This window comes from Bos indicus x Bos taurus, chromosome 23 (assembly GCF_003369695.1).
Source record: "Bos indicus x Bos taurus breed Angus x Brahman F1 hybrid chromosome 23, Bos_hybrid_MaternalHap_v2.0, whole genome shotgun sequence".
NCBI classification, from domain to species: domain Eukaryota; kingdom Metazoa; phylum Chordata; class Mammalia; order Artiodactyla; family Bovidae; genus Bos; species Bos indicus x Bos taurus.
Window position 1 is genome coordinate 6,194,740 of NC_040098.1, and position 19,868 is coordinate 6,214,607.

The 19,868-nt window shown below is 36.0% G+C and overlaps 1 protein-coding gene across 1 annotated transcript in view; it reads right to left on the minus strand.

The window, feature by feature from the left end:
* The window catches only part of HCRTR2 (hypocretin receptor 2), a 131,792-nt gene that overhangs the window by 8,821 nt on the left and 103,103 nt on the right, over window positions 1-19,868 (minus strand). The window contains exon 4 of the mRNA XM_027525090.1: window positions 7,618-7,733. Within this exon, the coding sequence (XP_027380891.1) occupies window positions 7,618-7,733 (116 nt within the window). The remainder of the gene's footprint in view (window positions 1-7,617; window positions 7,734-19,868) is intronic.

Here is a 19,868-nt window from a genome sequence, read left to right on the forward strand (position 1 = left end):
CTATGTCCTCTCTTAGATGATAATCTAAATACAGATAGAAGATGCCAATCCTGCATACATTGTGAGAAGACATACAGTAGTGCCCACTGATAATTCATCTATGTCAAGAGAAAGTCAGTACAGTATCAATAGAAATTGTTGATGTTAGCTGAGCACCAGGAATGATGCAAAATCTTGAGTTATTACTAATGCTTTCTTTAAAAAAAATAGCTATTGTAAACCCATTTTACAGATTATCAAGCAGTTTTGAGAAAGATTAAATAAAATATCCAGTCTATATCTTTAATAAGTGACAAGCGAGAATATGCACACAGAGGTGTCTTATTGGAAAGTTCATCTTTTCCCATTGTGATGTACTATTTCCGTCTACAAACTTCAACACAATCTGATATGAAAGTTAACAATTTTTAAAGTACATGCTTAGTTATATAAAGGGGCTTTCCAGGTGGCTCAGTAGTATAAGAATATGCCTCCGATGCAGTTGATGGAGATTTGATCCCTGGGTCAGGAAGATCCCCTAGAAAAGGAAATGGCAACCCAACCCATGGACAGAGGAGCCTGGTGCACCACAGTCCATGGGGCTGCAGAGTCAGACATGACTGAACACACACTTTAATTTTTAGTTACATAAAAGCAATAATAGTCATACAAAAGGGCTTTTGAGAGACTCAGGCCATTTGTCCGCAGGGGACGGTCTTTTCCTTGCCATTTCAGCAAGGGCTAAACAATTGCTGACTGTGGGAAGCACACACACATACTATACAAACACAATGCATAACGTTATACACACATGCACACGCAGTACACACAGAGCACACACACCCAAACCCACACGCACACTGCTTTTATTCTACTATTACAGTTAAACTTTATAATCACCCTTGATGTGAAAATACATCCCGGAACAGGTATTAACACAGTTAGGAAATGAAAGTATCATGTACATGATGGCCCTTGAAGCCTGCCCTAAGGAAGTGTTTGTGGCCAGGAGAAGCAAACACGCTGCAAACATGAAAACGGGCATAAAAGAATATTGTGAACAAACACTGAATTTATATGAAATGAATAAATACAATGAAAGAAAAGGTAATTAAACTGACACCTGTTTGTTTTTACAAACCCTGTTACAACAAAGCAAACCAACAAACAAAAACTCCAGGCTCAGATAGCCTCACTGATGTAATATTCAATCAAAGCATAAAGAATAATTTCTATCTTATTTAGACTCTTTCTGAAATTCAAAGAAAAGATAATATTTTAATGAATTTTAAAGATGCTAGTTACTCTGATAATCAATACTATGAGAACAAAGGAAAACCATTGACCAAATAATTCACATGAAGAGAGAGGAAAAATTCCCCAAAATATATATTGTTAAACCAAATCCAACAATATACAAAAATATAATAGATTTGACTCAATAAAGCAATCAAATTTATTCTGGTAATACAGTATGGGTTTAACATGAGAAAAAAATAATCAATGTAATTTATCATATTTGTAGAAAAAACAATGAACATCTCATTAAAGAAAGGAAAAACATTTGAAAAATTCAACAACTTCAATGTAAACTAGTAATAAAATCTTTCTCAACTTGACAAAGGGCATCTATGAAAGGTTTTTGGGCTATCATCCAACTCAGTGCTAAAGATGAACATTTTCCTCCAAGACTGGGAACAAGCCAGCAAAGGTTTCTCTCACACATCTACTCAACATTGTACTGGAGATCCTAGCCAGTAGAAGAAGACAATCTAGATAGATAAAAGGTATATAAATTGATTCTATTGAGAACACATCATTGCTTACAAAGAACGTCTTAAAGGATTTATAAGAATGCCACTAGAACTAAAATCATAAATTTAGCAATACGCAGGACCCTAAATCAGTAAACAAAATTCACTATATTTCTATATACTAGTGATAAATGATTTGAAGTTTAAATGAAAAATAACACAAATTTCAATAGCAAAACATGTATTCTAGAAGTACATTTAGCAAAATGTGGACAAAACATGTATAGATAAAATTATGAAAATTTCTAAGAGCTATTAAAAAAGACCTAAATAAATGAAGAGATGTACCATGTTCACAGATCAGAAGATTTAATATTGTTAATATGTCAATTTCTCCCAGTTGATCTATAAATTTAATGCAATAAATCTATTCAAAATAATAGCAATCTTAACTTTATGACTCCCTTATGACAGCTTATTTATTTATTTTTTTTTTACCTTGGCTCTTCTTTTTTAGTATTTAAATGCACATGCTAAGTTCTTATGGTCAGGATCATAACCACTTTCTTTGTCTCACTGAAATAGGATAATGTACTTTTTTACTATCTGAATCACATAAAATATGTTGAAGCTTGCTTTATAGCCTATCATATGATCTAGCCTGGAGACTATTCAGTGTGCACTTGAATGTGTATTCTGTACTTTTGAAGAATATCCTGTAGATATATTAGGTCTAGTTGACTGACAGTTTTGTTCAAATCTTCTATGTCATTATTAATTTTCTGCCCAGTTTTTCTATCCATGACTGAAATATGAGTGTTGACATTTTCTTTTATTATTATTGAATTGTCTATTTATGTCCGTAATTCTGTTAGCTCTTGCTTCATGTACTGTGGGCTTCAGTTGTTAAATGCATATAGGTTTATAAATGCATATAATGCATTTATAAATTATTATTTATATTTAAATGTTTTAATTTAATTTAATGTTTTTTTAATTTAATTTAAATGTTAAATGTTAAATGCATATAAATCACTCTTAATTGAGTGATTTATCATTATGAAATATCCTTCTTTATTTGTAGTAACACTTTTTATTAAGCTTCTTTTGTCTAATATTAGTGCAGCTACTTCAGCTTTCCTTTGGTTACTGTTTGCATGCATGCTAAATCGCCCCAGTTATGTCTGACTCTTGTGACCCCATGGACTGTAGCCCACCAGGCTGGGATTCTTCAGGCAAGAATACTGGGATGGGTTGCCACATCCTCCTCCAGGGAATCTTCCCCATCCAGGGATCTAACCCACATCCCTCATGTCTCCTGCATTGGCAGGCAGGTTTTTTACCACTAGTACCACCTGGTACTATACTGTTTGTGTAGTACCTCTTTACTCATTATTTTACTTTTAATCTATTGGCATCTTTTGTAGATAGCATACAGTTGGGTCATCTTGTTTGTTTATCTGTTCTGCCAATCTCTAAACAACTTCATTCATTTACATTTAATGTAACTATTGAGAAGGTATAATTTAATCTATACTTTTGCTTTTTGTTTCCATTTTCCATACACATGTATGGAAATATATATATTATATACATATATATATATATTAGTGTCTATTTTGTTCCTCTATTCCTCTATTACTTCTTGATCTTCTGTTAAACAGATATTTTCTAGTACAATTTTTATTCTGTTGCTTCTTGCACTGTATACTTTTTGAGTTATTTTTTAGTGGTTGCCCTGAGGACTACAATTGACAACTTAAACAATCTGTTTGGATTAATGTCAAGTTAATTTCAATAGTATACAAAAACTTTGTTCCAATATAGCTTCATTCCCTCCTTCATTTGAATTACATCTTCATACATGATAAGCTAAAGATTCATAGTTTTGTAATTATTGCTTTACAATGTTATCTCAAGCCCAATAGGAGAAGAAAATAATTTCAAACAAAAATACATTTATACTCTCTTCTATATTTACATACATAATTATTTTTATCTCTATGTGAACTTAAGTTACTGGCATTTGATTCTGCCTCTGTAATTACCATTTGCTGTTTATTTCCTCATACTAGACTGACTGATTAGCATCTAATATTAATTATTTTAAGTTCTTTTTGAAGAATGTTGAAGAATAAAAGGTAGCAGAAGAGAATGTGATAAGAATTGGAATGAGTAATTCTTTCAAAAATTTAATCCTTGAGCTAGCTGCTTAGTCATATCTGACTGTTTCTGAACCCATGGAGGAGCCAGCCAGGTTCCTGTCTCCATGGGATTTCCCAGGCAAATATACTGGAGTGGATTGCCATTCCCTTTTCCAGGGCTTTTTCCCAATCCACAGATCAAACTCACATCTACTGTGTCTCCCAGATTCTTCACCCACTCAGCCATGAGGGAAGGCCCATGGAAATTCAGTTCCAGACTCAAGTATTAGGACAGTTCATCCCTAGTTGCTCACGCAGTCCCAGATACATGGTAGGTTGTCAGTAAATATGTGTGGGATGAATTGGCATGAGTTCACATAAGACTGAAGTGTTGAATTATATAAGAGCTAGAACTGAAAAAATGTTGTCAGATGCACAAGAGTAAAGATTTAGTGAGTCTTACAAAGAGGAGTTCTAGAGTCTGTAGAATTTCTAAACTGACTGAATTCTCTGAGTCACATTGTCAAAAAGAATATTTAAAACTTGTTTAGAGCAAAGCATTGGATAGTTCTTTTAATGAGGTTTAAAATCCTTGAGAAAGTCAGACAAGGACAAACACTTTGTTCCCTAATAAACTAACATTTAGAAATTTCAAAGAATGTAACAGATTCCATATATCTCTATAATTTTGAGCAAATAGGACAGGGCCTCTGTTTGATGGCTCATTTGATGTAGCCTATGGCACACATAATGCCTTGGAATTCTGTTTATAGACACTCACAGTTGAAATTTGAGAGTTGCTCAAGAAGAATTCTACATAATCACCACTTGAGGTTAATTTACTTTATCATCATTGCTAACGTGAGCTCAGATGAACTCGTTGTTTTCCACTGCAATCTGTTTGTAAATGTTTTTAGTTTCACAGCCCAAACACTTTATTGCAAATCTTCTGGATCATGTGGCTTGTACTAAACAGGACAATTCATTAAAAAAAAAATGGACTTTTTCTAAATCTGCAATATAATTTTGAACTTACTTTAGAGTTTGAGAAATGGAGAACTAGAATGAAGATGTAAACTGGTTGGGATTTGGCAGTTACATAATTATTTAATAAGTACTTTTTGCATACATTTTTGTGTAAGCTAACATGTTAAGTGTTGGGAAGATGATGAGCAAAACAGATTCATGTACATACAAGAAATTTGGAAGTTGTGTCATTCTGTAAATAAATAAACAAATATAAGCATCTATTATTTTTAATGCATGCTAACGAGTAAAAATATGAAAGTAGGGATGCACTTAACACTGGGAATATTTCTCGTTAAAATGTCAGCCTAAATCTACAATATTTTAATGCCTACATGCTCACCAATGTGTTTTCTAATTGTTCTGTGAACTTTGTTCTCAGTGACTGAACAATGGATTCCCTTCTTTGCTCATCTATCAAAACTCTCCCAGCACTTTCTCTCATTCTTCCACTAACTTTTTTCTTGTATTTATTGAGCAACTGGAATGTGCTAAGCACGTTCTGGTTGTAGGGCTACTAGATGAAGACTAGTCTGTACACTCTCTGTCTTAGTAGATCAGAACAGACAGACAAAAAATCATTATCATGTTACTTAAAAGTGCTATGAAAGGTCTATCTAAGAAAGCAGTCACAAACATCAATTCAAAACATGCTTGTTATTTTAGAAATATAAGCAGAGTGAGTTGAAAGGCCAAATAACAGCGTGTACCATGAAGATATTTTATTTAATAGCACTTTCCATGCTTGAGGCACTTGAATTGATCCATCTAAGTGTATTGACTCTGTGGGCTGGATGCTATGCATCCCGCTTGGCACAGAAATTTAAGTAATTGACAGAACTCATGCATGTGCTAAACTGAAGGGTTAGGATTTAAACTGATGCAGTCTGGACCTTCAGTCTGAATTTTTAATTTCTGTATTATATCAGCTCTGGTCATTCACTTGCACAGCTTGTAAGGAGATCTCCATTTGTTCAAGCTTAACCATGTGACTTGTCTGAGCCAATGAAAAGTGAGACTTAGCATATGCCAGTTCAAAGCAAACATTTTCAAAGAATTTGCATGTTTCCTCCAGCTCTCTTGCCCTTTCCCTGGATCCCAAAATGGCACACCCAGGGGAATGCTGTTCCTTTGGATGAAGTTCTGAACCAAGAAGACCAGGGGAGCACAGTCACAGTCATCCTCACCACTGATATAGGACATGAAGGAGATAAGCTATTGCAAACCACATACCCTGGGCTTTTTCACAGCAGAGTAACTGAGCAAAAATGGAACAGTTTGAAAACACTTACCAGAAAGTGGGGTACAAAAGGAAAAGATACTAAAATATTTGCAGTTGACTTCATGGCCAGGTGGAGAGTGTTGAGGAAACGATCTCTAGGATCTGGAAAATCACCATTCATGGCTTATAGTGATACACATTTGTTACTTTAATTGCAAAGATTGGGGAACAGAATGCATTTATAAGATCATAAAAGAATTGACTTAAAAAATTAGAAGAAAACATTCGGAGACATACAGTGTTGAAAAATGCAGCTGTTGCTCCTATGAAAGGATAAAAGATGATCGTGAAAATTGCTTTGAATAATAAAGGATGAAGCAGATCCAAATTAAGACTCATATTCACCCCCAAATAAGGTTTTATGAAATCCTTTTAATGAGGGAAGTGGCCCAGTAAATTCTTTCAGTTGGATAAAATATGTCAGAGCAAACAGACTAAGAACATGGCTTTCCACAAACTCAAAATTTAGAAAAGGAGACAGATACATTTCTGAGAAATGTGGCATTTTAAGAAACAATTTGCAAGTATAAGAAGCTGAGTTATATCCTTTGCCTGTCCCTTTATGAAACACTACATGTTCCTTGATTTCTTTCAACTCATCAAAATTCAGCTTAAATGTTACCTGGTCTGAATTAGATCCACCTCCACTAAGCTTTCCTCTGATCTTCTGTGGCTTATACTTATTAAGGTGATTTTTATCCTGCAACTGACTGTTTCCTTCTTCTAGACTATGAATTCATCAGTGCCACAGACTTGAACTTTTATCAGACATGCAAGTGAAAGAAATGAAACCATTCGATGAATGAATAACCAAATGAATGAATACAGAGCAAAATTATATAACAAATTTCAGTACTCTCAAATCAGCACTATAAAAATTTTCTAAAGTTCTCAATTCTGCCTGGTTCTTCTAAACAAAATAAAATCTGTGAAGTTGGAGATTTACCCACATAATAAAAATGCATTATATAAATATTTGCTTTCAGTCTCAGGAAATTTTAAAGGAATTTTTATTTATTTCTCATAAAAAGTAAAATGTAAAATGTTAGTCCTAGACAAAAATCAAGTCAGCTAATCACAGAGGTTTAAAATTTAGCCATTAAGGCAGTTCATAAAATAACATTTCCTAAATATCACTCTTAAAAATGCCTAGACCAGGCAAGAATATTGAATGGGTAGTCATCACCTTCTCCAGAGGAATCTTCTCAACCCGGGATTGAACCTGGGTCTCCTGCATTGCAGGCAGATGCTTTACTATCTGAGCCACAAGGCAAGCCCATTTTCATGACTAGGTCTTCATTGTTTAGTGGAAAACGTTATTAGAAGATCACACAATCCTTTGCTAAACACATTATATTGGTTCAATTCACTCAAATTTTGTTTTCAAGGACATTGTAAAGAAAACACAAGAAAAATATTTGAAATTACTTACTTGTCTGCACCAGAGTTTACGAAATATTTGTAGATAGGCCAACACCATAAGACACAGTGGTGCCATGTATGTCACCAGGAAGAAACAGATGTGATACATCTTGGGGTAAATTTCACCTGGAATGAAAGTCAAAATAATACAGTCTTATGTTATAATACATAGATTTTTTAAAGGTACATTTGTCAATGCTTTGCTTTTAAAATACATGTTACCTTCTGTATGATTTTACTGTTGTAATATATACACAAAGGGAAAAGTGATTAAAAATAACAGCTATTTACATTTAAGTACTAAATGCAAAGTCGTACTATCATTTAATCTACTCAGAGAGAAGAGGCAATTAAACATTATTTTAATTTGTGCTACACAGTCTATCCAAAGCCAAGTGTTCATTTATTGAAAACCTGTTTTTTTTCTCTTGATTACATCGGGCTATTAATAAAAAAATTTGGATTGTCTTATATTTGTATTTACAAGAAGGGACATTATTCAAATTTTAATTGCTAAAGCTTTTGTTAAAATTGCAAGAGACTGTAAATTAAGTTGATTCCTCTTAATTTCTTTCTTAAAAATTGGCAAATTATTCCCAGTTGTATCTGCAAATACAAATTTGGAATGTTTTTTTAAAAAATAAAACAGCAAAAATTTGATAACAATTATTTTTGTTGACTTCCTAGAACATATACAAAATGCTTATTTAAGTAAGTCGTGTTTGTGTGTTAATGCATGTACTTTTAATAACAATGAAATTTTTAGGATTCTTTAAAGTTAGATTTCAAACCAATATGGGTATTTTCTTATCAATAAGGCATAAGCACATCTAGGATTGTAGTAGTTTCTTATTTATCATTAATTCTATGTATACAGGTGATATGTATCACAGATTAAGGCATTTATTAAGGAACCAATCGAGTGGCACTGTGGCTTAATATTAATTTTTAGCTTTTCTAAAATATATCCATGGCTGACTTTTAAAATACTTTAAAGGATATTTCTCTTATACTAGTATTTGAATATATCACAGTGATCCAGCTACTTTTACTTAATGCAAAACAAGAAATGATATATACTAGATGGATACCATGGATATTAAGTGCCACTAACTAGATACAATTCTAACTAAATGCTAGCAAAATAGATTTTTTTTAATTCTAAAAATTACATAACTTATTTTGAGCTTGATACTGACAATGGGATTGGTTCTATACTATTACGGAAGGACAATGCTATCATTTTTATAGATTACATTTGTTCCATTACTTCAGAGAGTATTTTGAAGCATGAAGACTCAGTTATGTGATCAAATGTGATAACAGCAATTTATCCTCAGGTTTAGCCAAAAATAATTATGCTGATGACCATAATCGCTGATAACAAAGGTTGACAATTCATTGACTTCTTACTGAATATATTTTAAACGTATCAATGAGTTAAATATCCTCCATAATATTGATTTCATAGTCTTGTCTTCTAGAACTTAATAGTCTTATTTTTACTCTTTTTTTTTTAATTTTATTTTATTTTTAAACTTTACATAATTGTATTAGTTCTGCCAAATATCAAAATGAATCCGCCACAGGTATAAATGTGTTCCCCATCCTGAACCCTCCTCCCTCCTCCCTCCCCATACCCTCCCTCTGGGTCGTCCCAGTGCACTAGCCCCAAGCATCCAGTATCGTGAACTGCCTTCTTTCTCAGACAGATATTTTTCTCCACTGCTATCTTTAGAGAGGATGGCAAGGTGCGTGTGGCGCCAGGAGCTCTAAGAGATCAACTTGAGGTGTCATTTTTTACTTCCTCGGGGGCCCAGGTGGCTCACGCTGAGCTCATCAGCTTCTAACTTCCTTTCAAGTTTGTCCTGTAAAACAGGCCAGTTACATAAAAAGTGATAGAATCTGAGCAGCCTGAAGGGAGGAATAACAGACATCCTTTTCCTTTGAAGCTCCACAGTCCATGCAGCAATAGGGGAGCCACTTTAAAAGGAACTGGAGAAAAAATAAATAAATAAAAGGAACTGGAGAGTTACCTCGGCACTTCCCAGGCACCTGAGCGGCTTTGAACTTTTATTTGTTTTGAAGAAAGTGTCACATACTCTTCCTGCATAAAAATGTACCTTTGAAGCATACATACCCATGAATCCCTGATGTCTGCCCCAAACTAAACTGAGTGAGTGGAGCCAGGTAGATTTCGTAGGTCATTTGTTTTTTAAATGCATAGATGGATATCAACAGTATGATAACAGTTTGCAGTTTTAAACAGATGGGAAACAAAGCTCATTCTGCAAGTGGGATATTTATAAATAGCTGGAAAAAGATGTAATTGACTGGTAAAGGCATATTATGATAATGAACGCCAACACAGACAAAAGTTGATAAAGCAAAAATTATATTTGCAGGCTAGGATAGATTGTTTTACTCAAGAGATTATTTTAGATAATTGGTGAAACATAATCATCTTAAATTCCTCATTTCATCCTCAGAGTCTAAGCTAATTGAAAATCCAGAAATACCACTGAAAGTTTAAATTATATGTTAAAACTATCTTTGATTTTTCTCTGCACTTGATGAGAAATATCTTTTATATATTTTAAGACATTAATATGTCTAGAAAGGAGCTACATAAAATGTATTCACTTAAGCATTCCCTAAATTAGAAAAAGATTAAAAGCTATTAAAAATTGTTGTCTCTACTCAACTGATAAACAGGCATAATCTGCATATAAATTCTTGTATATATACCAAATCAACAAGTAAGGAGCGAATGTAGATCTTTCTTTAGTTTTGATGTATAGAGAGAGAAACATGGAAACTTAAATTACCATATGTAAAATAGATATCAAATGGGAATTTGCTGTATGTCTCAGGGAACTCAAACAGAAGGTCTGTATCAACCTAGAGGGGTGGGATGGGGAGGGAGATGGGAGGGAGGTTCAAGAGGGAGGGGACATATGTACACCTATGACTGATTCATGTTGATGTTTCACAGAAAACAACAAAATTCCGTAAAGCCATTAGCCTTCAATTAAAAAATAAACCTAAAAAATCAGATTAAATAATAACATAATGTATTGGACAGACAAAACTTAAATGAGTTGAGGTCCATTATTAAGTGAACATGTTAATATAATTATCTAAAAATGACATTTTCTCCTTCATGTTATACCTATCAAGAATTCAATGGAAAAAATAATATAATTTTCCAAATTTTCAATTTGGACAGTCTTTTCAAAGTTCATGTATCCATTAAAGTGCACCTTAATCTTTCATATATTTTATTATCTTTTCCCTAATAAATGTCTTCAATAAATGTTCCTATTAATAAACACACATATTTATATACTTTCCCAATCTGACAATAGGCCAAATGCCATGATGTAAAGAATATATCCATTATTATTATTATTTTTGAAACCACCAAAAAATAATTTGACAGGACAATCCAAGAGGAGGAAGGTTATAAATCCCCAGTATCCAAAATACTGTTTATTAAAAGTTGGACTAATGACTGGTAAAAACATATCTTGGATTGAGTGCAGAAAGAAAGTTACTTTATTCCATTAGGATTTATCCTGTGGAAGTATTTACAAACCAAGAAATCAAGAAAGTATGGTTACAATTTTTAGATAATTTAAAAATTTCAGAAGTATAAATTAATGTGACTGAAGCAAACAATGAACATATACAAAGATCTTTTAAAAATAATTAAAATAAATATTAACACATTTTATTTTGGTGCCAACAACTTAATGGCTTTTGGTCTTTTATGAACAAACTATAGGTAATGAAGAACATAATGAGTTGCATTAATGATATATCCATAAAATATTACACATTTGTGGTCTTATTTTCAGCAAGACAGAGTTCTCAGGCATTTTGTACCATGAGGGAGACAGTATTTGCAAGACTTTTCCAAAAGTGACTTGGTAGATATGAATCTACATGGTTTACACTCTTTCTACACTGTAATATTGGTTGTAGGACAATTATGACATCTCTGTATACTTTTAGAATTAGATCACTGATTTAACTTGGGATAAGATAAGGAAAATAACAGGTAAATAACAGGGAGGGAACACAGATCCACCCATCAACAGAAAGTTGGATTAAAGATTTACTGAGTATGGCCCAACCCATCAGAACAAGACCCAGTTTCTCCCTGTCAGTCTCTCCCATCAGAAGTTTCCATAAGTCTCTTATCCTTCTCCATCAGAGGGCAGAGAGAATGAAAACCACAATCACACAGAAAACTAACCAATCTAATCACATGGACCACAGCCCAGCCTAACTCAATGAAACTATGAGACCTGTTGTGAGGTTCCACTCAAGATGGATGGGTCATGGTGGATAGTTCTGACAAAATGTGGTCCACTCAAGAAGGGAATGGCAAAAAAAAAAGAAGGGAATGGCAAACCACTTCAGTATTCCTGCCTTGAGAATCCCATGAACAGCATGAAAAGGCATAAAGATAGGACACTGAAAGATGAACTCCTCTGGTCGGTAGGTGTCCAATATGCTACGGTAGATCAGTGGAAAAACAACACCCAGTTGTGGATGTGACTGGTGATATAAGCAAAGTCTGATGCTATGAAGAGCAATATTGGATAGGAACCTGGAATGTTAGGTCCATGAATCAAGGCAAATTGGAAGTGGTCAAACAGGAGATGGCAAGTGTGAATGTTGGTATTTTAGGAATTAGAGAACTAAAATGGACTGGAATGGGTGAATTTAACTCGTATCACCATTATATCTACTACTGTGGGCAAGAATCCCTTAGAAGAATGGAGTAGCCATCATAGTCAACAAAAGAGTCTGAAATGCAGTACTTGGATGCACTCTTAAAAAAGACAGAATGATCTCTGTTCGTTTCCAAGGCAAACCACTCAATATCAAGTCTATGCCCTGACAGGTAATCCTGAAAAAGTTGAAGCTGAACGGTTCTTTGAAGACCAACAAGACGTTCTAGAACTAACACCCCAAAAAGATGTCCTTTTCATTATAGGGGAGTGGAATGCAGAAGTAGGAAGTCAAGAAACATCTGGCTGCTGCTGCTGCTAAGTTGCTTCAGTCATGTCCGATTCCCACCAGGCTAGCCCATCCCTGGGATTCTCCAGGCAAGAACACTGGAGTGGGTTGCCATTTCCTTCTCCAATGCATGAAAGTGAAAAGTGAAAGTGAAGATGTTCGGTCGTGTCTGACTCTTAGCGACTCCATGGACTGCAGCCTACCAGGCTCTTTCATCCACGGACTTTTCCAGGCAAGAGTACTGGAGTGGGTTACCATTGCCTTCTCTGGAAACATCTGGAGTAACAGGCAAATTTGGAGTTGGAGTACAGAATGAAGCAGGGCTAAGGCTAACAGGGTTTTGCAAAAAGAATACATTGGTCATAGCAAACACCCTCTTCTAACAATATAAAAGAAGACTCTAATTATGGACATCACCAGATGATCAATACATAAATCAGGTTGATTATATTATTTGCAGGTAAAGATGGAGAAGCTTTATACAGTCAGCAAAAACAAGTCTGGGAGCTGACTATAGCTCAGATCATGAACTCCTTATTGCCAAATTCAGACTTAAATTGAAGAAAGTAAGGAAAAACACTAGACCATTCAGGTATGACCTAAATCAAATCCTTTACGATTATACAGTAGAAGTGAGAAATAGATTCAAGGGATTAGATCTGATAGAGTTCCTGAAGAACTATGGATGCAGGTTTGTGACATTGTACAGGAGACAAGGATCAAGACCATTCCCAAGAAAAAGAAAAGCAAAATGGCTGTCTGAGGAGGCCTTACAAATAGCTGTGAAAGAAGAGAAGCAAAAGGCAAAAGAGAAAAGGAAAGATATACCCATTTGAATGCAGAGCTCCAAAGAAGAGCAACAGGAGAAAAGAAAGCTTTTCTCAGTGATCAGTGTGAAGAAATAGAGGAATGTAACAGAATGGGAAAGACGAGATCTCATCAAGAAAATTAGAGATACCAAGGGAACACTTCATGCAAAGATGGGCACAGTAAAGGACAGAATGCTATGGACCTAACAGAAGAAGAGGATATTAAGAAGAGGTGACAAGAATACACAGAAGAAATATATAAAAAAGATCTTCACAACCCAGATAATCATGATGGTATGATCAATCACCTAGAGCCAGACACCTTGGAATGTGAAGTCAACTGGGCCTTTGGAAGCATCACTATGAACAAAGCTAGTGGTGGTGATGGAATCCCAGTTGAGCTAAATCCTAAAAGATGATGCTGTTAAAGTGCTGCATTCAACAAGCCAACAAATTTGGAAAACTCAGCAGTGGCCACAGGACTGCTTTCAATTCCAAAGAAGGACAATGCCACAGAATGTTCAAACTACTGAACAATTGCACTCATCTCACATGCTAGTAAAGTAATGCTCAAAATTCTCCAAGCCAGGCTTCAACAGTATGTGAACTGTGAACTTCTAGATGTTCAAGCTGTATTTAGAAAATGCAGAGGAACAAGAGATCAAATTACCAACATCCACTGGATCATCGGAAAAACAAGAGAGTTCTAGAAAAACATCTATTTTTGCTTTATTAACTATGCCAAAGCTTTTGACTGTGTGGATCACAACAAACGGTGGAAAATTCTTCAAGAGATGGGAATACCAGACCAGCTGACCTGCCTCTTGAGAAATCTGCATGTAGGTCAGGAAGCAACAGTTAGAATTGGACATGGAACAAATGACTGGTTCCAAATCGGGAAAAGAGTACATCAGGGCTGTATATTGTCACCCTGCTTATTTAATTTATATGCAGAGTACATTGTGAGAAATGCTGGGATGGAGGAAGCACAAACTGGAATCAAGATTTCCAGGAGAAATATCAATAACCTCAAAGATGCAGATTATACCACCTCAGATACAACTGAGCAACTGAACTGAATTGATGCAGATCATACCACCATTATGGCAGAAAGCGAAGAAGAACTAAAGAGCTTCTTGATGCAAGTGAAAGAGGAGAGTGAAAAGTTGGCTTAAACTCAACATTCAGAAAACTAAGATCATGGCATTTGGTCCCATCACTTCATGATGAATAGATGGGGAGACAATGGAAACAGTGACAGACTTTGTTTTTGGGGGGTCCAAAATCACTGCATATGGTGATTGCAGTCATGAAATTAAAAGACACTTACTCCTTGATAGAAAAGTTATGACCAACCTAGACAGCATTTAAAAAGCAGAGACATTATTTTGCCAACAAAGGTCTGTCTAGTCAAAGCTATGGTGTTTCCATTAGTCATGTACAAATGTGAGAGTTGGACTATAAAGAAAGCTGAGCATTGATGAATTGATGCTTTTGAACTGTGGTGTTGGAGAAGACTCTTGAGAGTTCCTTGGAGAGCAAGGAGATCCAACCAGTCCATCCTAAAGAAAATCAGTCCTGAATATTCATTGGAAGGACCGATGCTGAAGCTGAAACTCCAATACCTTGGTAACCTGATGTGAAGAACTGACTCATTGGAAAAGACCCTGGTGCTGGGAAAGATTGAAGTTAGGAGGAGAAGGGGACAACAGAGGATGAGATGTTTGGATGGCATCACCGACTCTACGGACATGAGTTTGAGTAAACTCCAGGAGTTGGTGATGGATTGGGAAGCCTGCTGTGCTATATTCCATGGGTTCTCAAAGAGTTGGACACAACCGAGAGACTGAACTGATACTGAAAGATAAGGAATACAGTTTATGAGTTAAACACAAATAAAAGATACTTCACAATAAATATTTTTTAATTAGGCTAAATGGTATTTGGACTTTCAAGATGTTTGAACTTTAGAGAGCTAACCCTGTAAAATATAACGTCCTACAGTGACTTTGTTGCTTTTCAGTCACTCAGTCATGTCCAACTCTTTGCGACCCCATGGACTGCAGCATGCCAGGCTTCCCTGTCTTTCACCATCTCCCGAAGCTTGCTCAAGCTCATGACAATTGAGTCGGTGAAGCCATCCAACCATCTTATCCTCTGTCATCCCCTTCTCCTCCTGCCTTCAATATTTTCCAGCATCAGGGTCTTTTCTAATGAGTCACCTCCTTGCATCAGGTGGCCAAAGTATCAGAGCTACAGCTGCAGCATCAGTCCTTCCAATGAATATTCAGGACTGATTCCCTTTAGGATTGACTGGTTTGATCTCCTTGCAGTCCAAGGGACTCTCAAGGGTCTTCTCCACCACCACAGTTCAAAAGCATCAATTCTTCAGTGCTCAACTTTCTTTATGGTCCAAATCTCACATCCATATATGACTACTGGAAAAACCATAGCTATGACTAGATGGACCTTTGTTGGCAAAGTAATGTCTCTACTTTTTTAACATGCTGCCTTGGTTTGTCATACTTTTCTCCCAAGGAGCATATTTTAATTTCATGGCTTCAGTCACCATCTGCAGTGATTTTGGAGCTATCATTGTTTCCATTGTTTTCCCATCTATTTGCCATGAAGTGATGGGACCAGTTGCCATGATCTTAGTTTTCTGAATGTTGAGTTTTAAGCCAGCTTTTTCACTCTCCTCTTTCACTTTCATAAATAGGCTTTAGTTCCTCCTCACTTTCTGTCATAGGGTGGTGTCATCTGCAAGTCCTAGATTATTGATATTTCTCTTGGCAATCTTGATTCCAGCTTGTGCTTCATTTAGCCCAGCACTTCTCATGATGTACTCTGCATGTAAGTTGAATAAACCGGGTGACAATATACAGTCTTGACATACTCCTTTCCCAATTTGGAAGCAGTTCATTTTTCCATGTCTGGTTCTAACTGTTGCTTCTTGGCCTGCATATAGGTTTCTCAGGAGGCAGGTCAGGTGGTCTGGTATTCCCATCTCTTGAAGAATTTTCCACAGTTAGTGGTGATCCACACAATCAAAGTCTTCTAGGACAGTCAATGAAGCAGAAGTAGATGGTTTTCTGAAACTCTCTTGCCTTTTCTATGATCCAGTGGATGTTGGCAATTTGATCTCTGGTTTCTCTGCTTTTTCTAAATCCAGCTTAAACATCTGGAAGTTCTCAGTTCACATACTGTTTAAGCCTAGCTTGAAGAATTTTGAGCATTACTTTGCTAGCGTGTGAAATGAGTGCAATTAGATGGTAGTTTGAACATTCTTTGGCGTTGCCTTTTTTGGGGACTGGAATGAAAGCTGACCTTTAGCTTTATGACCCCATGGGCTGTAGCCCACCAGTCTCCTATGTCAATGGGATTTCCCAGATAAGAATATTGGAGTGGTTATCCTTTCCCTTCTCCAGGGGATCTTCTGACCCAAAGATTGAACCTAGGTTTGAACCCTTTTGGTGACTTTAGCTTCTGACTATCACACATTTTTGTCCAAGCTTAAAATTTTTAAGTTAAATATAGAGTTACAGGGACTTCTTTGGTGGTCTCATGCTTGAGAGTTTGCCTGCCAATGCAGGGGACACAAGTTCGAATCTGGTCCAGGAGGATTCCACATGCTAATGGCAACTAAGCCCATGAACCACAGCTACTAAGCTGTGCTCTAAATCTAAAGCCCATGAACCACATCCTCTGAAGTCCATGGACCCTAGAAGCCCATACTCTGCAAGAGAAGAGAAGCCACTGCAGTGAGAAGTCCTTGCACTGTAATTTGAGGGTAGCCCCTGCTCACAGCAACTAGACTAAGCCCTGGTGGCAACAAAGACCCAGTGAAGCCAAAAATAAATTAATTAATTAAAAAAGAAAAGAAATGTAGACATACATAGCTTATATTAACAAAACTTATGCTATGCAAAAATCATTATAATAAACTAGATGTCTAATGAGCAGAATAATAAGAACCTACTTTGCATTTTTCATATGCTTCTTGAAAACATAAAGTTATATTGATTTCATTTAATGTATGAAAAACTAATATAATATCTTTTATTGCTTGATTTTGTGGATGATCAACTCAATACAGTATTACTTTGCCTTTAAAAACATTTAGAATAATTAAACACCAATATAAAATCACTTTCAAATAGGTTTTCTAAATGACTTCTCAAAACTGAATTTAGGTTTTTAGATATTTTGACAATAATTTCTTATTTTTTAAAGAAAATACTCCTTCCATAAATGGAGGTAATAAATATTACCTATAGGTAATAAAATGTGAGAGGTTAGGATAAGTTTTAGAGATTTATATCTGTTGCTTAAAGGTAATTGGAAAATGATGCAGCTATTTACTTAATCATTATGACTAACTGGATCCCCTAATTCTACAATCCTTTTGCTCATTGGGGTTAATGCAACTTAATCATTCGGGGCAACACTAAAAAAAGGACAAGTTTATAAAATTGGTCTGCCAAACTTATAAATGAAGCTAATTACCTAATGTAATTGCTGTCTCCATGAACTTACAGATGATCAATGTGTGAGTTGAAAGCAGCTCTTTTGCCCATTTCTGTCCCCTTCTAACCTCAAAGTGGATTTCCCTGGTGACTCAGATGGCAAAGAATCCACCTGCAATGCAGGAGATCCAGGTTTGATCCCTGAGTCAGGAAGAGCCCCTGGAGAAGGAAATGGCTACCCACTCCAGTATTCTTGTCTGGGAAATCCCATGGGTATAGGAACTTGATGAGTTACAGTCCATGGGGTCGTAAAGACTCGGACACAGCTGACACTTACACACACACACACACACACACACACACACACACACCTTAATAGAATCTAATTATAGGGATGAGATCACTAGGTAATTTAACCTAGCTCCCGAGTTAACGTTCTCCTGAATGTGCACTATGCCTTGCCTACACTGCTGGTTCTTTTCCTAGATTTAAAGAAGTAAGAATGAAGAGCTAAGTAGTGAAAGAATGACTAGTTATCTCCCCTCAGTAGTTCCGTTAGCAAGCCTGCAGGCAGACATCTAGACAATATGAAGAGAGTCAGCCAGTTTGCACACAATGGAGACAAATGCAGAACCCAACCTCTTGCCTCAATGATTCACTAAGATCCTTCCCCTCTTTCCATTTAAAGATTGTCATGGCTGAGAGGATCCTTTAGTTTGTCTTGGGACATAAGTCCACCTTCTCCCCAGATTGTCCGCTTTTCTGATTAAATCACATTTCCTTTCTCCCGAAACTTTCCTCTCAATTACTGACTTTTAGTGTGGCAAGCAACCAAACCTGGGCTCAGCAACACTCCGATTTTAATGTGCTTGTTTGCTTCATAATATTGAACAAATAATTTAATTTATGGTTCAATTTCATCATGATTAACTAAATTACTCCAATCAAGAGATCTTTAGACTCTTTTCCAAATAGAACTCATTGTATAGGAATTACCTAAGAGACAGGTCACAGTTGGTCCCCAGCCCACCTTTCCCCAAACACAATTCTTTAGACTGTCTACCCCTGCAATCCAGAAACTATAAGTTTGAACTCTCTTACTTTTGTCTTCAAGGGATGGTGCCCATTGTGTAGGTTTTCTATTTCCTAGGACACCCTCAGTTTTTCCCTTTCCTCTCTTCCCTGTCTGGAAAATCTTTGCTCAGTTTTTAAAGTTTTTAATCAACCAAATTATTAAATTGTGCACTGAGAGAGAATCACACTCATGCTAGTGAATCTCCACATTTTTAGTCTTTCTTAAACTGAAAAATAATTGAGATATTTAAACATTATAAAGAAAGTGAAAGTGTTAGTCGCTCATCCCCGTCTGACTCTTGCCAGGGTCCTTTGTTCATGGGATTCTCTGGGCAAGACTGGAGTGGGTAGCCATTCCCTTCTCTAGGGGATCTTTCCAACCTAGGGATCGAATCTGGGTGTCCCGCATTGCAGGCAGATTCTTTACTGTCTGAACCACCAAGGAAGCCCCATTTAAACATTAAAACATAGCCAAATCAAGAGGCAAAACAAGTTCATTCTAAGTGACCAGAGCTCAAACCCTGAGTAAATGAATTGCCCCTTGAGTTTCCTCCCTGTTCACTTTTAATGCTTTGCTGAAGTGTTAGCAGCTGCTTGTAAACTTTGTTCAAATGGCCAGGACTGAGTCTGTCCTCTAATTTGTGCTCCTAGCATTTTATATCTAAGTATGTTAAAATACTAATCACACTGTAAAACTTTATTTATTTGCCTTTCAGCCTCAGTATATACAACGTGTTCCCTTAGAGTCCATTTCTCTTCAGGTTGGCACAGTTTCTGGCATATCCTAAGTACTCAAGATGTTGTTTGAACATTAAATAAATGGGACCAAAACCACTTAAGAAATATTTCTATCATTTTGGAACTTTCCACTCATTTTGTTT